The following is a 24,581-nucleotide window of genomic DNA, read 5'->3' on the forward strand; positions in this document are numbered from 1 at the left end:
CTTGCGAGTTAAAACGTATTAAATATTATCTATTAATTTAGGTAGTATTTAAGCACAACAAGTTTTTGGCGCCGTTGCCGGGGATTGTTTGATTTTGTTTGGTATTTTTTCCTGTAGTTTATTTTTGTTTTAATTTTATGTTTTTTTTCGTAGCTACTGTTCTGCCTATGGAGGTGCGATTGATCGCCCAACCAGGGCAATCCAGCGCACCTCACAGTGCGATCGATTGCACATCCAGAGAACAGCACAGTATTGCGATAATTATAGATCTAATTTGTTTTCTTTTATTTCATGCAGGGTCAATTGAGTCTGCATCTTCGTAAGTTTTATTTTTAAGTTTGTTTTTATTTTTCCTTTTTAGCTTTAATTTTTTGGTATTTTATTTTTACTTTCACACATGTGGGGCGGCACTCCGACACCCTGTAGGCCATGTTCATGTTGCCACGACCCTTATCACAGTGTTAGAGAATGTCGTACATTGAGACAAATTTCTTACCAATACATGAACGCAGGATTCTCTAGACCGAGGAACGGCTGCTATTTTGATTCCTGTAACCCAACATGGAGCCAACCGTCCAATCTATCATGGCAAGCTCAAGCTCCCAGAATTCATGCTCGACAATCTCCTAGACCGCAACATCACTCATATCAGCAATTCTATGATCATGCATATTCCTCTCAATCAGCTCCACAACAAGCAGTCCAACCAGCTCAAAAGCCAGAGAAGGATGACTTGAAGGATCTTGTACGACAATTGGTGACTTCACAACAGCAATTTGTGATTGCGCAAGAACAAATCAATACAAGGCGTGATCAAGCCATTCAAAGACTGGAAGTACAAATGGAATAATTTTCCAAGGAGCTGAGTACATTCCACATCAATAGGCCTTACCAATACCAAGAAGAAGAATGTCAAAGGTCGTTGATGGAACACCCCAATGAACAATACGTGGAAGAAGAGTGCACCTATTATCATGAGCAAGCTGTCACATTGAGGAGTGAAGAGGTGACTGAAAATCAAATGGAAGAGGGGAAAGATGAGCAAACCGAAATTCCACAGGAGCCACATCAGGGAAAAGAAGAGAGTACTGAGATTTCTTCAACATCAGCTCTTATTCCTGAAACACTAAGAGGCCAGGAGAGAAGTTTGTTAGAGCTACCACTTGAGCAAATTGAGGACATCAAGATAGGGAAGCTCCCTGAGTTTTCTTCTTACTTTATTCCAGTTCATGATTCCCCACTGGATGAGCAACTGTTTGAGAAAACTCAGAGTGGTCCTCCCTGATCTATAGACACTAGGAAGCACCATGCAGCAAAAAAGATTCATTCCCTTTGGTGCAAGAGAAGAAAAGATTGATGCTTCAAGTTTAAAGCGCCACAGTCTGGCTGAAGACGTTAAACTTAGCGCTCATGGGAGGCACCCCATAGCATATCCTTTTTATTTTGTTGTTTGTTTAAGTTTATTTTGTTTTATTTATATTTTGTTCGTGTTTTGTTTTACTTTGGTGTTTTAGTGTTTCAAGTCTTTTGTCATTCTGTTACTGCGATCGATCACAACCTGCGTGCGATCGAGCGTAGGTCTCCACTTGTGGTTTCATTGCATTCTGTTATTGCGATCGAGCGCACCCTGAGTACGATCGAGCGCTGTAACCGACTTTTGGCTGTTGTACATTCTGTGAGTGGGATTGAACGCACCTTGTGTGCGCTTGAGCGCACATCACCCACACATGCACAGCCTTGCGCAAGTGCGATCGAGCGCACCATGCGTGCGATCGAGCGCACTTATGCCACATCCCATAGTTATCTTTTTATTTTGTTTTCTTTAGTGTGTTTTAAGTTAATATTTTTATTTATCTTTAGTTTTGTTCCTTTTTACTTTGTTGTGTGTTTTCTTATTTTGCAGGGACAAGTGTACTTCAATTCAAGTTTTCGGGTGTGCTATGAGCCATGCTTTCCAAGACTATGTCGTCCATCTCCCGGATACATTCTTTCCTTTACTTAGACACATTGGGGACAATGTGTCATCTAAGTTTGGGGGTATGGGCACACATGTTCACACACACTTTGTCCCAATTTCATGTTACTTGTTTTGTGTGTTTGTTTGTTTATTTGAAAGAAAAAATAAAAACTAAAAAAAAATAAAAAATAAAAACGTTTTTTTGCATGTTCATGTTTGCCCTAATTTTAAGTAAATCTAAAAGAATTGTGGCTTGAATTCATTAGTGAGCTTAGCATTTTGAACACATGATCTAATGAGAGAATCTGTTAGTTTGGTTACTTGTATAGGACAGTTGAAAAATCACATGTTTGATCTAAGCACTCAAGCACATTAGCACATAATTTGTGAGGTATGACAAGAGATTTGATATGTGTGTTTCTGCATCTTGGATGAAATTGGATGACTTATTAGATGACACTATGGCATATATTGTAATGAAAAAAGAAAAAAAAAAAAAGAGAAAGTATGAAATAAATGATCATTGATGGCTTTTCACTGAGTAACTGGACCTTTTGCCTCAAAGCATTGAGTGTTCACGTCAAAAGGTGAAAAATATTGATTTGATCAATATCATGGATAGTTGGTTTTGTAGCCTTTTTGACTCGAGTTAGTAGGTCCTTAGGGGTATCTCTACACCTAATGCCCTAAAACCACCTGGTTTGGGAGTCATTGACTTAACACTCGCTACAAGGGTCAATTAGAAAGCTTAAGGGAACCAACATTGCACAACCTGACCAACAAAAAAAAAAAGAGAGAGAGAGAGAGAGAGAGAAAAAGAAATATGCCATTGTGTCATTCTAATAGGAATTTTAGTGAATTCTGAGATAAGGAGGCATTGTATATTGGAAAAATTTAGAAGCCTCATAATTTTGTACTAATTCACTGTACACAAATTTCAAACTTGTAATGTTTTAGCATGTCCTTTGTAAGTAATTGCACTTTGAGATTCTAATTCATTGTGAAGATGGAGTTCATCTTTTTAAACTTGCTAATGAATGAAAATCATGATCTTGAACTGATACTTTAATTTTTGGAATAACATGAACTCTTGCATGATGTTAATGGATAACATTTCTGGAAAACCCTCACGAGACTTCACTCGTCCACTAGGGAATTCCTAGGGGTTTAAAAGGCTTGTTGCATACGCTAAATGCAATCGTACATCCTACGAAAGATGGATTTATCATTTAAGTTTTCAGTTTTCCATTTAATTTTTAGCTTTGTATTGCTAAGGGGCTAGTAATATGTAAGTTTGGGGGTGTGTTAAGTGCCAAAATATTCATATTTTTAGCCCTTAACTTACATGTTTTAATCCCTTGGTTTTAGTTAATTCATGCCATTTTACTTCCTTTTTGTATTTTCTTTGTTTTATAGGTTTTTGGAAGAAAAGAAAGTGTTTCTGGAAAAATTCCAAGCTTAAAGGTCAAGTTGGGAAGACCTAGAAGATATGGTTAAGCTTAGCCAATCATGGTTAAGTTTAATCAAATAAAGGAAAGGATTAATTCGGAATTTCTCAAATTGAAGTCAAATCGGATCGGAGGAAAAATTGGATTCTGCATTTCTCTCGGTATTTTGACCATAACTGTCAGCTCAGATATCCGATTAAAGTAATTCAAGTGGCATTGGAAAGATAACTCAAAATGATAAAAATCGTTGTGAAATAAAATTTTTCCAATTCTGAACAACGCAAGGCAAAAATTGCCCCGTAATACAAGACCGCAATTCTTCATAAAAGAGGAATTATTGAAGATCTCCCAACACCCACAAAAGAGGAACAACAAGAGGAGCTATCGGAAGAAGAAGAAAATGATCCCACTGTGAGCACCACAAAAAAAAAGTGCCGGCCAGCATCTCATCGGCGCCGGTGGACCCAGCCGCCCCTCTCCGGCCTCTTTTCTACCAAACTCAGCCTCAAAATCGGCTTCTAATGCCTCAAAACTCGTTTCTAATGCCTCCAAACTCGTTTTTTTGATTCAAAATTAAAATCTAGAGCGAAAACCTTTAGGAATTTTTTCATCTTAAAGCCGGAAAAAATACTCACGGCGCCGGAGCTAGACGGGTGGTTTTCAGCAAAGACCCACGGGGATCTCTCGCCGTCGACGTCGTGGGTCTCGACCCACGGCAGACCCTTGCCGGGGGTCGATGGGTCTAGCCGGGTGGTTTTCAGCACAAACCCACGTGGTGTCTTGCTTTCTGCCTCTTTACTTCAATTTTTCTTTGTTTTGAGTTCAAAATCCAATGCATTAAGTTGTAGCTTATTTGTGTGTATTTTTTGTGCTTTAGGTGATGTGTCTTTGTTCTTTTGGTTACTGCAAAAGACCTCTTTTGCAGATGGACCGCATAGGAGGTTTATCTGTTTGGTATTGTTTTCGAGGTCTAAAATGATAATTAAATGAAAAATAAAGTGGTAGGTAGTTTAACTGATTCTTTGGCTCTGGAAAAAGAAAAGGTAAAATAAAAGTATACCTTTTTTTTTTTTTCCTTTTTTTTTTTTCTTTTTTTTAAGTGTAAGATTGACATTCATAAACATTAGAAAATTTTGACAAAATACAGGTGGAATGATCTATTTGGTAAATTTTTCAACCACAGGAATCTACCTGATAAAATTAAAAACACGTGGGATGAACTGCTTATCCTGGGCATGAGGATAAACTACTTAGCCCGTCAGGGGTGAAAGCTCCTGGATTACCTGGTAACTGGTTCTGGCGAGTGAGGTCAGTTACCCGTAGGAGTTTGATTAACGGTGAGGATTGTTATACAGTATGCGTTTGCGACGTGCAATTACTCTGAGTAAAATTCTCCTATGTTATCAAAAAAAAAAAAAAAATTAAAAACTCGTGGGAGCCTTCCGATAAAGAGTGGAAGCTAAAGGTATGAATTTGATATTCTCCCATCAAATAAATGCAAGGACACTTTAAAAACTAGTTTGAAAAAAAATTCATTCAACTTACACTGATAAATTTTAAGTGTCTTGGATTCCTCAAAAATTAATGTTTGGATTCCTAAATTAGTAGAAAGGTAATAAATAACTGCTACGAATGTCAAAAAAAAAAAGAAATGTTCATTTCACCCTTGTTTTGGCAAAATGACATAATCAAACTAGTACAATCTTCAGGGCGATTAATTTTTTTTTTTCTTTTTTTTAAAAAAAAAAAAAAAAGAAGAAAAAGCAACAAAAATTAACTCTGAAAGACTCAAAATGCTTTTCTTTCTTTCTTTTTTTTTTTTCTTTTCATCTTCTCAACAAACAAACTGATTAAATAATATCAAACTTATTGATTCCATAATTTTGAGACTAGTTTTAATTTTGACCCTACGTAGTAAAAAAGAAAAGTATTCTAAGCCACACAATCCTTCCTAATGCCTTCCATCCCTGGCTTTGGTATCAGTAAGCAGAGCCCTGACACACAGGCGTGGCTTGGTATTAACAAGATTTTGCGGAAGAACCGAGACAGAAACCACTAACGATCCATTGGGTACTCCGGAAAGTGGCAGCAACTCAACAAGAACGGAAAACTGTGTATATTTAGTGATAAAGATGTTATAAGCCTAAATATCTCAGGATAAAGTGAAATGTTTGTGAACAAGTGAGAAATGATAATAGCTGGTTTACCTCCGGAGATTTGAGGTCTACAACTGAATCTGATGCAGCATTTTTTACTGCAGCAGCCACAACGGCAAAGCATTTGTTGCGGTCCAACAAGGCAAATGCATTAGAGCCATTTGGTTTATCTTTCAAAATCTTCATCTGTGTCTCCTCAATTCCTCTTCTGTTATAACCAACTGCAAACTACAAGGTTCAAATTTAAATTCATGTGAAGAAAGTATTGGCTGCTCATACTTTTATAAAAACCATGGCGTAATAGAACATCTAAACAAATTCCAGGAGCGGATTTCATCTGGCATTATGTATCTCAGCATTTCCAAACACATCTAGCAAAATGGCATCAGCCAGGTAAATATAACATGTTGTGATCACTGAATATCCTGGAAAAAGTGAATATAACCCAAAAAAACATAAATGAATCTAAAAGGTAAAACTGACCACAAACTGCAACTTGCTTTCTCGATACTACTTTATCCTATCTATAATAAAAAACCCTTTTACTTTCTTCCACCCCAGTACAACGTCTAGAAAGATGGAAATAGTCTGAAAGATGACCCAAAAAAGAGTCCAGACCTTAGAATAAGCTAATAATTGCGAAGGATGGCTACTGCCTACTAGTTTCTTTGAATTAAGCTGATAAATAGCCATGTTTCACATTGACTTCTCATGATAATTTGCTGTATAATGAATATGGCAATTGCACTGATAATAGGTTAAACTTTACCTTTGCAGGACGCACAGTTTCGCGCTGTTTATCATTCATGAACTGCAGAACAAGCTTTGACACAACTGTTTGCAGTTCCTTCTCATTCAAACTACAGGTTGCTTGTATAGGAAAAATGCGATGACACCAACTGCCCCAAAGAAATACATTTTTAGCATTATCAAAGGCAACAGGTAAGATCACGACCAACACAAAAATAAAAATCAGAAAATAAGAATTTAATCATATACTAGTTGATCGCTCTAGCAAAAATCTAATCTGGGGCATCAATATAATGAGTACCTAGAAGTACATGAAAATTAAAACGACATTCCTCGTCTTTCTATCAATAGAACTGGATTTTTCAGGCACATATTTGAGGTGAGGTGAGGTGATCCAAAAATGCATCAATGCATTTTTTAAATTAGATTATGAGCAGTTGAGTTATGGGTGCAATATGTACATAAAAGGACTATGTTGGGCATGCCTACTGCACTTTGGTGCTTCCCTGAGCTGAGGCATACACTTGGATGGAAACTACTTGCAATAATAATAAAATTCCATGGAGTTGGTTCGAGTGGGTAAGTCACTTAGCCTTGGTGCCTCATGAAAAATCAAGTGGGTAAGTCACTTAGCCTAAGGTTCGACCCCTCTTGAGTGCAAACAATTCTTTGGGGCCACGCTTACAAGCAAAAGCCCGAACTTTACTTGGCCCACGTGGACGGGGCACTTTCAACAGTGTCTTGGGAATCTAGCCACTCATGGTATCCTGGTTATCAAAATAAATAATAATAACTAAAGCAAAAGGTAGTTCTAAGTTCAGTAAAATAAGACCAATTGTGGTCAACATGAGTGAGATAATGCTTAATAAATGAAAAATGCCAAGTTGACCAGCGATTGAGTGAGAAGCCACTAGTGACAAATACTTCTAAGCAATTAGAAGATGAGTTTTTCACCATTTATCTTTGAATTTTACGGGCTATTTTGCAATTTTTTTTATTCTTTGAATTTTCGTAACTTCTAGGCCTATAATATTTCCGAATTCACTATGACACACACTTCAATGACTTAAATCCTCACTTCTGAGCATTCTTGCATCAATAGGGAATTAAAAAAAGGTTTCCTCTCCCTTGACACTTAACGCATTTCCTCATTAGAGTTTCTTTTGATAGGTAGTCAAAGAAGTTTTATAAAAAGTGTAAGTGCCCCCAAGAATACAGGAAGTATACGAAAGGACACAAAAAGTAGGAAAAACATAAATCAACAAGAGAAAGCACCCGGGAAAACCCAACAATACCAGAAACCCCAAACATCCATACACCAAAAAAAAAAAAAAAACTAAGTCCACAAAAGGAATCCAACAAACCCACCGATAACCCTCAAAACCTAGAACCCTTAGGGAATACACAACATTACACGATGTGAGCCTTGCCTTTCCCGCGTAGGGAGGAGGAAATAGCATCGCCATAGTTAATGGAACTCTTTAAGTTTAACAGTTCCCTCTTTGGTGCTCTAAGGAGGTAGGAGGATCGTATGGAGTGGGAGTGTGGAAATGTATTCAAATGGGGTGGGAGGGCTTCGCGCATCATGTGCGGTATGATATGGGAGATGGTTCTAAAGTATTATTTTGGCATGGTGTGTGGTGTGGGGGAATGGCCTCTGAAATTTGTATTTCCAGAATTGTTTAATATTGCCTGCAACAAGAATGCATGGGTGGAGTATCTGGAGACCCTGAATGATCTTCTTCAGTGGAATGTCATGTTTATTCGACTTGTGCATGATTGGGAACTTGATGTAGTCTCGAGCTTTTTTGAAGTGTGATATTCCCAAAAAATTAGATATGGAGGTGATGATAAAATTTGTTGGAGTCCGTCCAAAAGGAATACTTTTGAAGTGAAATCTTATTATCATACTCTCTCTACTCCGGCACCGGTGTTTGGTCCTTGGAAGATTATTTGGAAGGTGAAAGCTCCTCTGAGAGTGGCTTTTTTTGTGTGGACAATGGCTCTAAGGAAAATACTCACTTCGGATAATTTATAGAAGAGGAATATTATGGTGATGGAGTGATGCTACATGTGTAAACAATGTGGTGAATCAACCGACCATTTGCTCCTGCATTGTGAAGGTGGACATGAGTTATGGAATATGCTCTTCCATCTTTTTGGTGTTAATTGGGTTATGCCGTGAAAGGTGAGTGATTGCTTGGGGAGTTGGAGGGGACAGTTAGGTAATCGGCTTGTGTTGCACATATGGAGGCTGATCCCATTGTGTGTGATGTGGTGTCAAGGAATGCACACAGCTATGAGGATCATGAGAGTGGCGTGTTCGAGTTGAAAAAGTTGGCACTCAATACTCTATGTTCATGGAGCATGACTTGGTCTCACTCGCATGTGTCTACATTTTTTGATTTTTTAGAGCTTAGTAATTCTTTTTCTAGTCAATAGGGGTTACTTTATATACTTTTTGTGTACTTGAGTTGCGTCCCTCTACGCGTTTAATAATACATATTACTTATCAAAAAAAAAAAAGTTTAACAGTTCCCTCTTACCCTTAGACTTAGGGCAAGCTACTTCAACAACCCAATGATAATCCTGCTCAAAGGCCTCCAAAAGCGCCAAGGAAGTATTCTCGTCCTCTTCACTATCTGTCAACCAATCCAAAGACATGTCACACTTCCTCATTGGAGTTACAATGCCCCACCTTAACTTCTACCATGAAAAACTGAGTTTAAAATGCTATCAGATATAATGGTCAAATAAAACAGGTAACAAAAAAATTTATAAAATGGACAAAAACATTAGTGAAGAAATTCACTAGAGAACAAATTTTGAATTGCAAACCAAATCTAACTCAATAGGATGGATATATTTCTTTCTTTCTAAGCATGTTTAGGGCTAGCATCAATCTATGTACCAAAATTGTCAATTGACAATTTTAATGTCAGAAGGCAACCCAGACATGCTCTAAATATGACAATCGGTCACTCCCATTTTACACTACTTGTAAGAGCACATATATAGAACCCTCCATTTTAAAAAACCTATTAAATAAAAATTGTCAATATAACTTTACTCTTCTATGTAAAGCATGAATGTTCACCATGAGTGACCTAAAACCAGTATAAAATATTCTTAGTTAAATTGCAAGGATGTTCCACCCTTGTATTCATCAGAAGATGAGGATGAGACAATGAGGTATCTTTAGAAAACATATCAGATTGTTCATCTACCAAGGCTGTCTTATCATGGGTTGCTTAAATCTGTGTTGCCCTAAAAAATTGCTTAATGCTTTTTTTTTTTCCCTTGGACAAATTGCTTAATGCCTAACTTTGCATGAGCATTCTCCCATTTTGAGCCTTTGTTAGCCCCTTTACTTGGGTAACTTGGGTTACCTTAAACACTCGCAAAAGCCCACTCAAAATTATTGACACTTGTAAATGAGAAAGCAACTAAAAATGCCCACACGTTGCTCAATCTTTTTCACCACTCTCCTCTCTCACATCAACAAAACCCCTCTGGAAGCCCTTCTCAATCCCAAATAACACCAATCCACATGTTGACAACCCAATATACTGCGCACCACAGCCCTAGAAACAAACTCCAATTTAGTTTCTTGAAAACAAACAATATCCACCTTCCAAATCCTAAGAAGACTCCATATCCTCAGCCTTTTATCCCCTCTCATTCAGCCCTCTCACATTCTAGGACAGAATCTTAGGCTCCATTAATAACTAGTAGAACCCCTCCACTTGGCTTTACCTCGGCTCGAGTGGCCTCCCTTAAGGTCATAATTGATGGAACAAGCTAATCTCTTTAGTTCACAGCACCCTCTGTTAGCTAGCTTAGAAAGGGAACTAGGAGAACTGGCCGGACCATTTTGGTGTCAACTTGCTTCAATGGTAGCGAACAAAGCCATTAACCTATCCTCAAATCTCTTACAAAACAGCCCCACAATGTGACAAAAGCTTTTCACTTTCTAAACCACCCAATTTGAAGAAACAAATTCAGGCAACACCGGTCCTTCAATTACAGCATGGGAATGGATAGTCAAAGGCTCACTATCCCTAGCCTCTTCGCCTGGGTGAAAAACCAATTTCATAGAAAAATGATCCTCTTCACCACAACAGGAAAACATACTTGTTCCAGCGCGAAATCCTTCCAAGGAGGTTGCCCACACCAAATGAAGATCTGTCTTGCCAGTGCAAGGAGGAGCTCTCTCGATGCATCCACTTTCAGGGGCCATTCACCCACAGCCTTAGCCCCAGAAACCAAAAACGAGAACCTCGTATGATGTCATTGCCGGGAACAACCAACTAATAGAAATAATGTCAGGATGTGCCAATGAGGGTGGGGGAGCAACATCAATATCTTTGAGGTAAGGTCTTTTTTTCGCATGCTTTCTTCTTCGGGGATAGATGTGTTAGCTTCCTATTTCCCGTGGAGGAGTATACGGAAACTAAAAGTTTCATTGAGAGTCAGTTTCTGTGTGGACGGTGACTCTTGGAAAGATTTTGACTTTGGATAATTTATGTAAAAGAAGTATCATTGTGGTAGAATAGTGTTGTATGCATAAGCAGAGTGGCGAGTCTGTTAACCATCTTCTCCTTCATTGTGAACTGGCACGAGCTTTATGGAGTGTGTTATTTTCTCTTTTTGATGTCACATGGGTCATGTCTAGAGGGGTGGCAGATTTGTTAGCTTGTTGGCGCGGTCAGCGAGGTAACAGTTCAGCAAAGGAGGTGTGGCAAATCGCACTACTGTCTAATGTGGAGTATTTGGCAAGAGCGGAATGTAAAATGTTTTGAAGATCAAGAAAGGTCGATGGAAGAGCTCAAAAAGCCGTTAATTCAAACCTTGTTCCATTGGGCTGACGCTTTCAAAGTACCTCAGTTTTCCACCATGTCTCAATTTTTGTCTTTATGTTCCTCTCTTTGCCTTTAGTGACGCTTTTCTTTATATACATCTTATGTACTAGGGCTGTGCCCCTCTACGCTTATATATATATATATATAACACAATAGTGTAAGCTAACAAAATTTACAAACCATAAAACTAACAACTAGTTATACTATTCACCATTGGCCCCTTCTATGTGGTTTGTCCAATACCCCATCTCGGCAATTAACTAGAATTTTTTTTTTCTTTTTGTTATCCATGATGGGGTTGAACAAGAGGATATACATTTTGCTCTGGAGTTTCTTGGTTGAAGTCTCCACTAGGATACAACACAGTTTGTCCAACATTGCATATATCTTCCCATCTGCCAGCCAAGACTGATCCATGTTTCCTATAGATGAAATCCCTTGGTTTGGAATAATGATAATGGAAAAAAACATATTGAATGATTGACATGAAAGAAATTTCCAGTAAGAATATTGCAGGATCTGTATTTTCGATTATTGTACCAAAACTGACCTAGGACATATGTGCAAACCTGCCGACATATGCTTATATATTGGACCAAGGTTTACAAACTTGCGTTTTTAGGCTTTAAGAGAGTAGATAAGGAGTTTATGGCTTTATTTTGACTATTTTTCAATAAAGGATCTTGTCAGGAAAGGCTAAAACACTAACAAATAGATTCAAGATTTTAGGGCTGCTTTTTGATGAGTTATTTAGTGCCTATAAAAGCTAGGGACTACAATTTTATTTATTTATTTTTTTGATAAATAATGTATACTAACAAAATGCGCAGAAGGGTGCAACTCATGTACACAAGAAGTATACAAGAAAACCCTTACTAAGTAAAGAAAGAAGCACAACACTAAAAATTCAGAAAAAGTAGAAACAGGCAAAATATGCCATGTCACTCTCCATGAAAATAAAGTGTAACACCAACTTCTTCAACTCGAGCAAGCGATTCTCACAAGCATCAAAACTTCGTGCATTCTGCTCTTGCCAAAGACACTACATCACACACAATGGAATCATCCTCCATATGTGCAAAGCAAGACCATGACCCAATTGTCCCCCCAACTTCCCAAATAGTCACTCACCCTACACGGCATAACCCAATCAACACCAAAAAGCTGAAGAAATGCGCTCCATATCTCAGTTGCAACCTTACAATGTAGGAATAATTGGTCGATTGACTCTCCACAATGCTTACATATGCAACACCACCCCATCACCATAATATTCCTTTTCCGTAAATTGTCCAATCTTAAGATTTTTCCTAGAGCCGTCGTCCATACAAAGAAAGCCACTCTTGGAGGGGCCTTAACTCCAAGAGTGGACAGTACCCGGTAGAAAGACTTCACTTCAAATGTTTTCCTTTTTGATGGAACCCAACAAATTTTATCCTCACCTCCGTATCTAATGTTTTAGGAATACAACAATTCAAAAAATCGCGAGACCACATCCACTTCCCAATAATGCGCAGGGCAAATAAACAAAACATTTCAATGAATGATACCATTCGGAATATCTATATTCTCCTCCACCCACGCATCCTTTTTTTTACGTTAAGTATATAAGAGAACGCCTAATTAGGAGAAGAAAAAAGAACAACAAATTTAGAATATCTAATCACTAACGGAGCTAACCAAGCCGCTGTCCAAGTCAAAAGAGTAAAGAAGTAGGACATTAGCTCCTCCAAGGATCTCTTAGAGTCCTCAAAGCATCTTGCATTTCTTTCTCTCCATAAGCACCACATGAGGCAAAGAGGAACCCTCTTCCACACAATAGCACTCCGAGAACGACCACCAACAAGCGAACAAATCCGCCACACTACTAGGCATGACCTAAGACTGCCCAAAACAACTCAAGATAGTATGCCATAAAGTACCAGCTATCTCACAGTGAAGAAGTAGATGATCAACAATCTCCCAATCCGCCTTGTATAAGCAACATCTACTGATCACAATAAGATGCCTCTTTCTAAGATTGTCAAAGGTAAGAATCTTCCCTAATCAACAATCTCCCAATCCGCCTTGTATAAGCAACATCTACTGATCACAATAAGATGCCTCTTTCTAAGATTGTCAAAGGTAAGAATCTTCCCTAACATTGTCATCCACCCACGCATCCTTATCACAGACAATATTGTATAACTCTAGACATAGGATCTTCAATGGTAATTCCCCAAACCACACATCATGCTAAAATAACACTTCAAAGCCATTTCCTACCTCATAACGCACATGACACGCAAAACCATCCCACCCCCTCATAATACATTTCCACACTCCCACTCCATATGGTCCCCCTACCTCATGGAACACCAGTCACCCCTTTGACTATCATATTTAACTTCCACTTTCTCCACAAAGCATCACGTTCGGTAGCATACCTTCACAACCATTTACCCAACAAAGCACGATTAAACTGAGTCAAATTTCTCACCCATAACCCCCCCTGCATTCATTGGAGTGCATACCTTTGACCACTTCACCAGATGAAACTTAAACTCATCACCAATACCTCCCCACAATAAATCTCTTTGGAATTTTTCTCGTCAATTAGCCACTCCCACTGGAATAGGGAAGAGTGATAGAAATTATGTGGGTAAATTTTGGAGTTCTTTTAATCAATGTTAACCTGCCACCCTTTGATAAATACAATTTCTTCCAACCCGCTACTTAATTCTCCATTTTCTCAATAATGTTACTCCAGATATTGGAAGCCTTATAATGAGCACCCAATGGAAGACCCAAGTATGCAATCAGCAACGAAGCCACCCCACACCCAAGAACTCTAGACAGCCCTTCCACATCCCCTACTGGAACAATATCAAACTTTGACATATTTATTTTTAACCCCGATACCGCTTCATAACAAAGCAACAAGCATCTCAAATTGCAAAATTGTTCTACACTAGGTTCACAGAAAATTAACGTGTCATATGCAAATAACAAATGTGATACTATCATTTTCTCTTGATTTTGCGAACCCACTGAAAACCCAAACATAAGCCCTCTCTCCACCGTAGCAATCATCATCCTACTGAAAGCCTCCATCAATACCACATATAATAAAGGAGATAAAGGATCCCCTTGTCGCACTCCCCAATAGCTACTAAAGAACCCCGTAGGCGATCCATTCATAAGAATAGAGAAACAAACTATGGATATGCAATGATTTATCCAACCTCACCATCTTTCCCCAAAGCCACATCTCTCAAGCATATAAATAAGTAACTCCCAATTTGGGTTTGAGAAATCAAGAGGCAATGGTAGTATCACATTTGTTATTTGCAGATGATACAGTAATCTTCTGTGAGCCTAATGTAAAACAATTTTGTAATTTAAGATGTTTGTTGCTTTGTTTTGAAGTGGTTTCGGGGTTGAAGATAAATTTGTCAAAATCTGATGTTGTTCCAGTAGGAGAGGTAGATGATGTGGAAGGGCTGGTTAGAATTCTTGGTTGTGGGGTGACTTCATTGCCAATTAAGTATTTGGGTCTTCCTTTGGGTGCACATTATAAGGCGTCCAACATCTAGTGTAACATTATTGAGAAAATGGAGAATAAATTGGCGGGTTGGAAGAAGTTGTATCTATCAAAGGGAGGCAGGTTAACATTGATCAAAAGCACTCCCTCAAATTTACCCACCTATTTTCTCTCGCTTCCCTATTCCAGTGGAAGTGGCAAATCGAATAGAAAAAATTCAGAGAGATTTCCTATGGGGAGGAATTGGTGATGAATTTAAGTTTCATTTGGTGAATTGGTCGAAGGTTTATACGCCGATGAAGTTAGGGGGTTAGGGGTGCAAAATTTGATTCAATTTAATCGTGCATTGTTGGGTAAGTGGTTGTGGAGGTATGCGACAAAACAAGATGTTTTGTGGAGGAAATTAGTGAAAGTTAAATATGATAGTCAAATGGATGATTGGTGTTCTAAGGAGGTAGGGGGAACTTATGGAGTGGAGAGTGTGGAAATGCATTAGAAGGTCTGCATCATGTGCGGTATGATATAGCAGATGGTTCTAAAGTGTTATTTTGGCATGATGTGTGGTGTGGGGAACGTTCATTAAAGATTTTATTCCCCGAATTGTATAATATTGCATGTAACAAGGATGCATGGGTGGAGGAGAATATGGAGATCCTGAATGATTTTATTCGTTAGAATGTTCTGTTTATTCGCGCTTTGCACGATTGAGAAATTGATGTTGTCTCGCACTTTTTTGAATTGTTGCATTCCAAAAAAATTAGATATGAAGGTAAGGATAAAATTTGTTGGGTTCCTTCAAAAAGGAATATTTTTGAAGTGAAGTCTTACTATTAGATTCTCTCTTCTCCTGCACTGGCGTTTGGTCCTTGGAAGAGTATTTGGAAGGTGAAGGCTCCCCCGAGAGTGGCTTTTTTGTGTGGACAGCGGCTTTTGGAAAAATCCTAACTTTGGATAATCTACTGAAGAGGAATATTATGGTGATGGAGTGGTGTTACATGTGTAAACAATGTGGAGAGTAGTCCATTGACCATTTATTCCTGCATTGTGAGGTTGCAACTGAGCTATGGAACGTGTTTCTTCAACTCTTTGGTGTTGATTGGGTTCTGCTGCTAAAGGGGAGTGATTCCTTGGGGAGTTGGAGGGGACAGTTGGGCAATTGGCTTGCTTTGCACATATGGAGAATGATTACATTGTGTGTGATGTGGTGTCTATGGCGAGAACGGAATGCACAAAGCTTTGAGAATCATGAGAGCAGCGTGCTTGAGTTGAAGAAGTTGGCGTTAAATACTCTGTTTTGTTTTCATGGAAAGTAACTTGGTCTCATTTGATAGCCAAATTTGAGCTAGGGAACTGGGTCTTATTTGCAAGTTGGATTTGGAGAAGGCTTATGATCATGTTAACTGGGACTTTTTATTATACATGTTGGAGAGATGTGGGTTCGGGGAAAGGTGGAGAGGTTGGATTCATCATTGTGTCTCTACTGTCCGATTTTCCGTGCTCATTAATGGAACACCGGCAGATTTTTTTGGTAGTTCTCGGGGAGTGAGACAAGGGGATCATTTGTCCCCTCTTTTATTTGTGTTGGTAATGGAGGCATTTAGTAGGATGATGAAGGCAATGGCGAAGAGAGAGCTTATGGCTGGTTTCTCGGTGGGTTCGTGGCTTGATGAGGTAATGGAAATGTCACACTTACTATTTGTTGATGATACTATTATCTTTTGCGAGCCAAAGGTGGAACAACTTCGGAACTTGAGCTGTATGTTGTGTTTTGAAGCGGTTTCGGGGCTGAAAATAAATTTATCAAAGTCTGTGATTGCTCCTATAAGTGAGGTGGAAGATGTAGAAGGATTGGCAAGTATACTTGGGTGTGAAGTGGATTTGATGCCGTTTATATATTTGAGGCTGCCTTTGGGGGCTCATAATAAGGACCCCTCTATATGGAATAAGGTCATAGAGAAGATGGAGGTGAAGTTAGCAGGGTGGAAGCGTATGTATTTATCCAAGGGGGGGAGACGAACGTTGATCAAGAGTACGCTATCTAGCATACCCACATACTACTTGTCGCTGTTTCAAATTCCAGTGACTGTGGCGAAGCGGATCGAAAAAATACAAAGAGATTTTCTGTGGGGAGGTGATGGTGACGAGTTCAAGTTCCACTGGTAAATTGGTCCAAAATCTGCATGCCTATGGAGGCGGGGGGATTTGGGGTAAAGAATTTGATACAATTTAATTGAGCTTTATTGGGTAAATGGTTGTGGAGATTTGCACATGAAAGAGATTCGTCGTGGAGGAAATTAGTGGAGATTAAATATGAGGTGATGAGGGGCGATTGGTGTTCCAAGGAGGTAGGACGGTCGTATGGGGCGGGACTGTGGAAAAGTATCCGAAGGGGGTGGGATGAGTTTAAGCAACATGTGCGTTTCGAGGTAGGAAACGAGCTCGAGTTTTGTTTTGGCAGGATGTGTAGCGTGGGGAGGTATCACTGCAGAATTTGTTTCCCGCCTTGTTCAATATTGCATGTGGAAAGGAGGCATGGGTAGAGGAGGATATGGAGTTGGTAAATGGTGCTATTTATTGGAATGTAAGGTTTATTCGGCCTGTTCATGATTGGGAACTGGAGGAGGTCTTGAGATTTTTCGAAATGCTGTATTCCCAACAGGTAAGGCATGGTGGGGTAGATAAAATTAGTTGGATTCCCTTGAAGAGGAAAATCATTGAGGTGAAGTCTTTCTACAAGGTGAAGATCAATTCAACCCCGGTGGATGCCCGTGGAAGCTTATTTGGAAGAGTAAAGCTCCTCCGCGAGTGGCTTTTTTCGTATGGACGGCGGTTATGGAAAAAATTTTAACATTGGACAACCTACGAAAGAAGAACATCATTGTGACGGAATAGTGCTGTATGTGCAAGAAGAGTGGCGAATCTATTGATCACCTTTTAGTGCATTGTGAAGCTGTTGTAGAGGTATGGAATATGATTCTCCAGCTATTTGGTATAGCGTGGGTGATGCTAGGGAGTTTGAAGGAATGCTTGGAAAGTTGGAGAGGGCAAAGGGGAAAGCGGACGGTCATGCACCTTTGGAGGATTGCCCCTTTGTGTGTAATGAGGTCCTTATGGAGAGAAAGGAATGCGCGGAGCTTCGAGGATCGTGAAATGGAAACTATAGAATTGAAGAAAAGGGTGCTCCAAACACTTTTCTCATGGAGGGTTTTGGGGTATTCTTCGCAAGCTTCAACACTTACGGAATTTATAGATCTCTGTGCGTCCTTTTCAGTTTAAAGCTTGTGTAGTGGGCTCTTTTGTATACTTCCTGTATACATGGGTTGCGCCCCTTGCGCTTTTATTACATTGACTTTTACTTATCAAAAAAAACACTTGGTCTCATTCGTATGTGTATACATTTTCCGAATTCTTAGAGTTATGTACTTCCTTTTCTATTTAGTAGGGGTTCTTTTGTATACATCCTATGTACTTAGGTTGCGCCCCTCGCGCTTTCGATAATCTATATTACTTATAAAAAAAAATAATGATCATATGCCTTCTGCAAATCCAGTTTACAAATGATACCTGGATCCCCAGAACGAATCCTACTATCTAGACATTCATTTGCCATTAAAACATAATCTAGGATTTGTCGACCCTTTATGAAAGCATTCTGAGAATGTGATACAATCTTTCCCAACACTGTTTTCAACCGATTAGCCAGAACCTGCAAAATAATTTTGTACAACCCACCTACTAAACTGATAGGACGAAAGTCCTTAATCTCCATTGCCCCTGCTCTCTTTGGAATAAGCAAAACAAACGTAGCATTAAAACTCTTCTCAAATTTTCCACAAATATGAAACTCCTTAAACACCATCATAATGTCATCCTTTAACACCACCCAACACTTTTGGAAGAAAGCCATAGAAAATCCATCAGGTCGGGTACCTTGTCTCCCTTTAAATTCCTCACCACCGCCCACACTTCATATTTATATTCCTCAAACTCTCTTTCCATCCACAATCACTCCCCTTCATCAATAGAATTGAATGATTGCTCATCTATCTTTGGTCGCCATTGATGCTCTTCACAATACAATTTCTTATAGAACCCTTTAAATTCCTCACCACCGCCCACACTTCATATTTATATTCCTCAAACTCTCTTTCCATCCACAATCACTCCCCTTCATCAATAGAATTGAATGATTGCTCATCTATCTTTGGTCGCCATTGATGCTCTTCACAATACAATTTCTTATAGAAGTTCACAATGTGATCCTGTATAACTGCCGGCTCATCAGTCATGTTCCCATCCACCACTAAGGATACAATCAAATTATTACGCCTGGGTGAGTTTGCCAAATGATGGAAGAACTTTGTATTGTTGTCACCCTCTTTCAACCACAAAGCCCTTGATTTCTGCCTCCAACTCACTTCTTCAAGGTAAAAGGCTCCTATCCAAGTTTCTAGAGTACTCCCCTCTGCAATTAGATCCATCTCCCCAATACCCTCCTCCATCTCCTTCCACTTCCTAACATGCCCAAATACCTCCCCATTCCATTTTTTTCAGATCTACTTTTAGTGCCTTGAACTTTTGAGCTAACACATAACTCGACTTACACTCAGAGCATCTCCACCAATGCTTGTAAACTAGTTTTTTAGTTAAATTTAGCTATTTTCACTTTTTCTTGCTATAGCAGTGCTTGCAAAATAGAACTTTTCCCTGCTAGTGCTACAATAAACTTTCATATTTGAAAGCTCACTGTAGGCTATAGCACCTGTTAGTAATATAATATGATTTCCAACTCTTCCATTTTCTTATTCTGAAAGTTCTCTGGTTCATCTCCACGAAACACATTCTAGCACCCAAAATTTTTTTCTTACTTCTCTTTCTCTCCCACTTTCTCTTCTTCTCTCTTATCACCGAAAACACATTCTCAGCACCAAAATTTTTTTTTCCTCAAAACCTGTCTCTAAAACATAACGGGTTAACAAAGATGATGGGTTTTAGGAAATTTTGGTTCAAAGGGTTGATCAAGATGATGGGTTTTACGAAATTTTGGTTCAAAAGGTTGAAATCAGATTTCATGGGTTTTACTAGATTTGGGTTTTGAAGCTTTGCTGAATTTTGTTTAATTTTCTGTAGAAATTTGAGAATTTTTTTAGTTAAATTGGCTTGACTGTGAGTGTGTGTGTATATAGATATTGTGGTGAATTGAGGTTTCATGTTGATGTTTTAGGTTTGACGTTGGTTTAATCTGCTTCTGGGTTTGACATTGGTTTTGAATGCTTTTTGTCTAAGTGAATGAGTTAAAACTTCAATGAGTTTTTTTTTTTTTTTTTTTGATTTCATGTTTTTTTTTTTTATGTCTGAATGAATTAATGAGTTATCTTTCAAAGATAAATATATGAATGCTTCTTTTGTTTCATAGAATTCTTATCTTGCGGTGCCTATCTTTCTTATTTTTGAATGATCTTTCTTACGTTTGTTTTCCCTTTGACTGAGTGCTGCTGGCAAAAAAAAATAATAAAAAAAAAACTGAGAAAAAATATTTAAAAGAAAGTAAAGTGTAAAATAGAAGATCTGTTGGAGTGTGTAGTGAAAAAGCAGTAGCTAAAGTAGTGAGTTGTACTTTTTCACTAGCTAAACTAACAACCATTGCTGGAGAAGCTCTCATAGTTATAAGATCCCCACTTCTTAACCGGCTCCACAAAACCCTATGCATGCAACGACATATTTTCAAATCTAAAAGGCCTACTACCCCGCCTCTCCACTCCACAATCCAACAACAGCGAAAAGTGGTCAAATAGTAATCGAGGAAGCCGTCTTTAAGATACATCAGGAAAATATTCCTCCCACTCTATAGAGAGCAAAAATCTATCAATTCTGGACCATGTACGGCGATTAGACAAAGTGAAACTCCCCCCTACCATCGGAATATCCATAAGATCCTACTCAAAAATAAATTCAGAAAATTCTGCCATTGCTTGTGTATGCCTAGAGTCACCTACTCTTTCACATGGGTACCGAACTACATTAAAATCCCACCCCCCCCCCCCCCAAAACAAATAGACCACAGCATCTCCCACAAGGTTATTAAACTAGCCAGCTCATTCCATAGACCTCTTCTTTCCACATCATCATTTGGCCCGCAAACACCCGCCAAGGCCCATTCAAAACTTTCTGTAACACTTTTAAAGCACAAGCTACCACAAATCTCCCAACACACTCCTCCATCTTCTCAACCACTTGCATGTCTCACATTAACAATATACCTCCTTATGCCCACCCCCCCCCCCCCCCCCCCCCAAATGCAGCCAATCAACATGAAAACACCCCCACACACTATGAACCACCTCCCTACTGCTAACCTCCATTTTTGTCTCTTGCGAGCATACAATATCATCCTTTTTTTTCTCTTAACAACCCCCTAATCTTCATTCTTTTCTCGAGCTCATTCATACCTCGCACATTCCATGAAATTATTTTCGGTTTCATAAATAAATTATCTAGGGACAATATAGAAATAAAAGGGTTTAAATTGGGTAAGAGCAAGAGCATGATTTATTGTTCTAAGGACTTGAGAAATATGATTTCAAGGGTTTGTTCTTTTATAACTGTTTTTTTTTTTTTTTTTTTTTTTTTTTTGATAAGTAAAGATGCATTATCAAAGCGCAGAGGGGCGCAACCCTAGTACACAGGGAGTATACAAGAGAGCGACTAAGAGGGAGAAAAAGAAGAAGAAAACATAAAAAAGAAATCAGGGAAACTAATCACTAAGGGCGCTAGCCAACCAACAGTCCAAGTGAATAGGGTGTACAAAAAAAAGTGTGTAAGATCCTCAATATTCCTAGACGAGTCCTCAAAACACCTAGCATTTCTCTCAATCCAGATGCACCACCACATAAGACAAAGAGGAACCATCTTCCACACAACAGCACTGCGAGCTTTGCCACCCGCCCACCAAGAATCATACAACCCCCTAACACTGCCAGGCATCACCCAACACAAACCAAACCGAGAGAAAACAGCATTCCACAAGATACGCGCAACCCCACAATGAAGAAAGAGATGGTCAACTGACTCCCCATCCGATTCACACATGCAACAACGATTTATCACAACAATACCTCTCTTCCGAACATTATCCAAGGTTAAAGTCTTCCCAAGCACAGCCGTTCAAGCAAAAAAAGCCACTTTCGAAGGGGCCTTGGTGCGCCATAAACTCTTCCAAGGGAAAGGAGAGGGATCTTTAGAAGCAAGGATCCTGTAAAAAGATCTAACCTCAAAATTACCTTTGCGAGAAGAGATCCACCACATCCGATCATCCCCTACCCCACACATCAAGTGCAAATACAAGAGTGTAAAAAGAGGCCAAGATCTCCACTTCCCAATCATGAACCCTACGGATGAAGGAAACATTCCACTGCACAGAGCCATTTGTACACTCCCTATTATCCGCAATAGGCGCTTCCTTGTTGGTGGCAATATTGAAAAGACCAAGAAAAGCATCCTTGAGAGACATGTCACCACACTAGATATCCTCACAAAACCTGATATTGGACCCAAATCCAGGGACCAATCTAATGTGACAATGAAACGACCTCCACCCCCTACTAATATACTTCCTTAATCCCACCCCATGCGAACCCCTGGGAACCCTAGAACGCCAACCACCCCATACCACACCATACTTTGCCACCAAAATCTTTCTCCACCATGCCTCTTTCTCATGAGCAAATCTCCACAACCATTTCCCCAACAAAGCTTTATTCATCATGCGCATATTCCGGATCCCTAAACCTCCCTCAGAAATCGGAGAGCATACCTTATTCCAACTAACCAGATGAAACTTAAACTCATCATTGATCCCACCCCATAAGAAATCACGTTGAATCTTCTTCATACGCTTCGCCACGGAAGCCGGAACAGGTAAAAGAGACAAGAAATAAGTGGGAAGATTGGATAAGGTGCTCTTGATGAGAGTAATCCTCTCCCCCCTTAGACAAATACAAGCGTTTCCAAGGAGCCAACCTTCTAGCATGCTTCTCCAACAAGTCCTCCCAACTGGCCTTGACCTTAAACGGGGCCCCCAAAGGGAGACCCAAGTACTTCAAAGGCATAGAAGTAGAACCGCAGCCAAGAATACCAGCCAGAGTGCCAGTATTATTCATACTACCAACAAGGACCAACACAGATTTAGCCAGATTCACCTTTAACCCAGAAACGGCTTCAAAGCAAACAAGTAAAGCACCAATGTTTCTAACTTGATTAGGATCTGCCCCACAAAAAACCAAAGTGTCATCAGCAAATAGAAGGTGAGAGACAATAACCCGATTCGACTCTCTTCTTCCCACAGAAAAACCAGAAATGAGACCGCTGTGTATCGAGGCATTGATCATCCTACTAAACGCCTCCATGACTAGAACAAACAAGAAAGGAGAAAGAGGGTCTCCTTGCCTCACTCCCCTTGAACTACCAAAGAATCCGAAAGAAGATCCGTTGATCAAAACCGAAGCTCTTTTTTTTTTTTATAACTGTTAGAAGAATGTATTAGGGTTTAAGGGTATTTTAGTCTTTGTCATAATTATTTTAGCTTATAAAATAATATGTTTGAGGTTGGCTACGTAACACAATATATACAAGCCTCCTCTTCTTCTCTAATTTTTTCCATGCAACCCTATTGACATGGTATCAGAGCCTAGGGTTTATACCATTGCTTGATAGTGATATTTATCTCCGTTCATTTTTTTTTTTTTCCTTTTATCTTTCCTTTCTCTCTCGCCCCATTCCTCCTACTACTGATCGAAGGAGTTTTTGGGCTTTCATGCCCATGGAAGGAGATGGCACCGAGTTCACCGTCGTCAATGGAGTGATCTCGCCATCATCTCCATGGTAGGATCTGGATTCGTGATTGTTGGCAAACTTGGTTTAACCAGCGGAATTGCACTCGTGACTGCTGGGGTTTTAAGTACACGTCATCATCGTTGGTGGTTGGTTGGTGTAGTAGGTCAGTTTGGTCTGTGGCGACTGATATGCTTTGTGGTGGCCGGAGACGGGGTTTGTGATCCATGGCAAATCTATTCGTCAAAGTCGGAGCAGTCTGGGTGTCGCCGGCAACCTTCCAATGACTTTGTGGAGAAGACGATGGGTGTTTGGTTACTGGTGTACGCTGTTCTCTATTCGAGATAAGGATATCCCAACTTGAAATCGGGATAAGGCTATTTGTGGTTTGGGTTAGACCGGTTCTTCCCAGGTCAGTACAATTCACCACGTTTCAGTCCATTTTGCAGCCAGTTCAGGCCATTTTCCATCCGGTTCAGCCCTGTTCCGGTCATTCCACTTCCAGTTTAGGCCATTTTGCAGCCGGTTCAGGCCATTTTGGAGTCGGTTCAGCCCTATTCTGACCATTTCACTTCCTGTTCAGCCCAGTTCAGGCTCTTTTGCAACCGGTTCAGGTTAGTTTTTTGACTTTCAGTTCTGCCTTGGTTTGAGTTTTATAGGGCTGGTGTTGCTTCAATTTGAGGCTGTTTTATGATTTTTTGCCTGTCTACGTTGTATTTCGTTCTTTGGTGGGATCTTGTAGTTTGTTTTTGGTATTGATCAGCACTATCGCCACATTATGGCTCCTAACCAGATTTAATTACTTCTGCTTCAATGGGTCCTACTCCTATGACACGTGAAACTAAATGGAAAAAATTATAGTTATTGGTCACGATCTGTGGAAGTATACTTGAGAGGGAAAGGTCTATATTCTCATTTGCAATCAGGGAAACTCCCGGCAAATCCAGAAAATAGCTCCACGAGCCTTTCGGACCAGGCCGACAAACAAATTATATCTCTTATGTTGAATAGTATTGAGCCTCACATTGGATCCTCGTGTCTCTATCTTCCTACTAC

The 24,581-nt window shown here is 39.5% G+C and overlaps 1 protein-coding gene across 1 annotated transcript in view; it reads right to left on the reverse strand.

Annotated features, from left to right (window-relative positions):
- Positions 1-5,255: 5,255 nt before the first annotated feature.
- The window catches only part of LOC132177347 (uncharacterized), a 31,735-nt gene continuing 12,409 nt past the window's right edge, over positions 5,256-24,581 (reverse strand). Inside the window, exons 5-7 of the mRNA XM_059589617.2 lie at positions 6,331-6,460; positions 5,613-5,789; positions 5,256-5,515 (exon numbers count right to left, since the gene is read on the reverse strand). Of these exons, the coding sequence (XP_059445600.1) occupies positions 5,357-5,515; positions 5,613-5,789; positions 6,331-6,460 (466 nt within the window). The 3' untranslated portion in view covers positions 5,256-5,356. The remainder of the gene's footprint in view (positions 5,516-5,612; positions 5,790-6,330; positions 6,461-24,581) is intronic.

Source organism: Corylus avellana, chromosome 4, assembly GCF_965113065.1.
Source record: "Corylus avellana chromosome 4, dhCorAvel1.hap1.2, whole genome shotgun sequence".
Classification (NCBI taxonomy): Eukaryota; Viridiplantae; Streptophyta; class Magnoliopsida; order Fagales; family Betulaceae; genus Corylus; species Corylus avellana.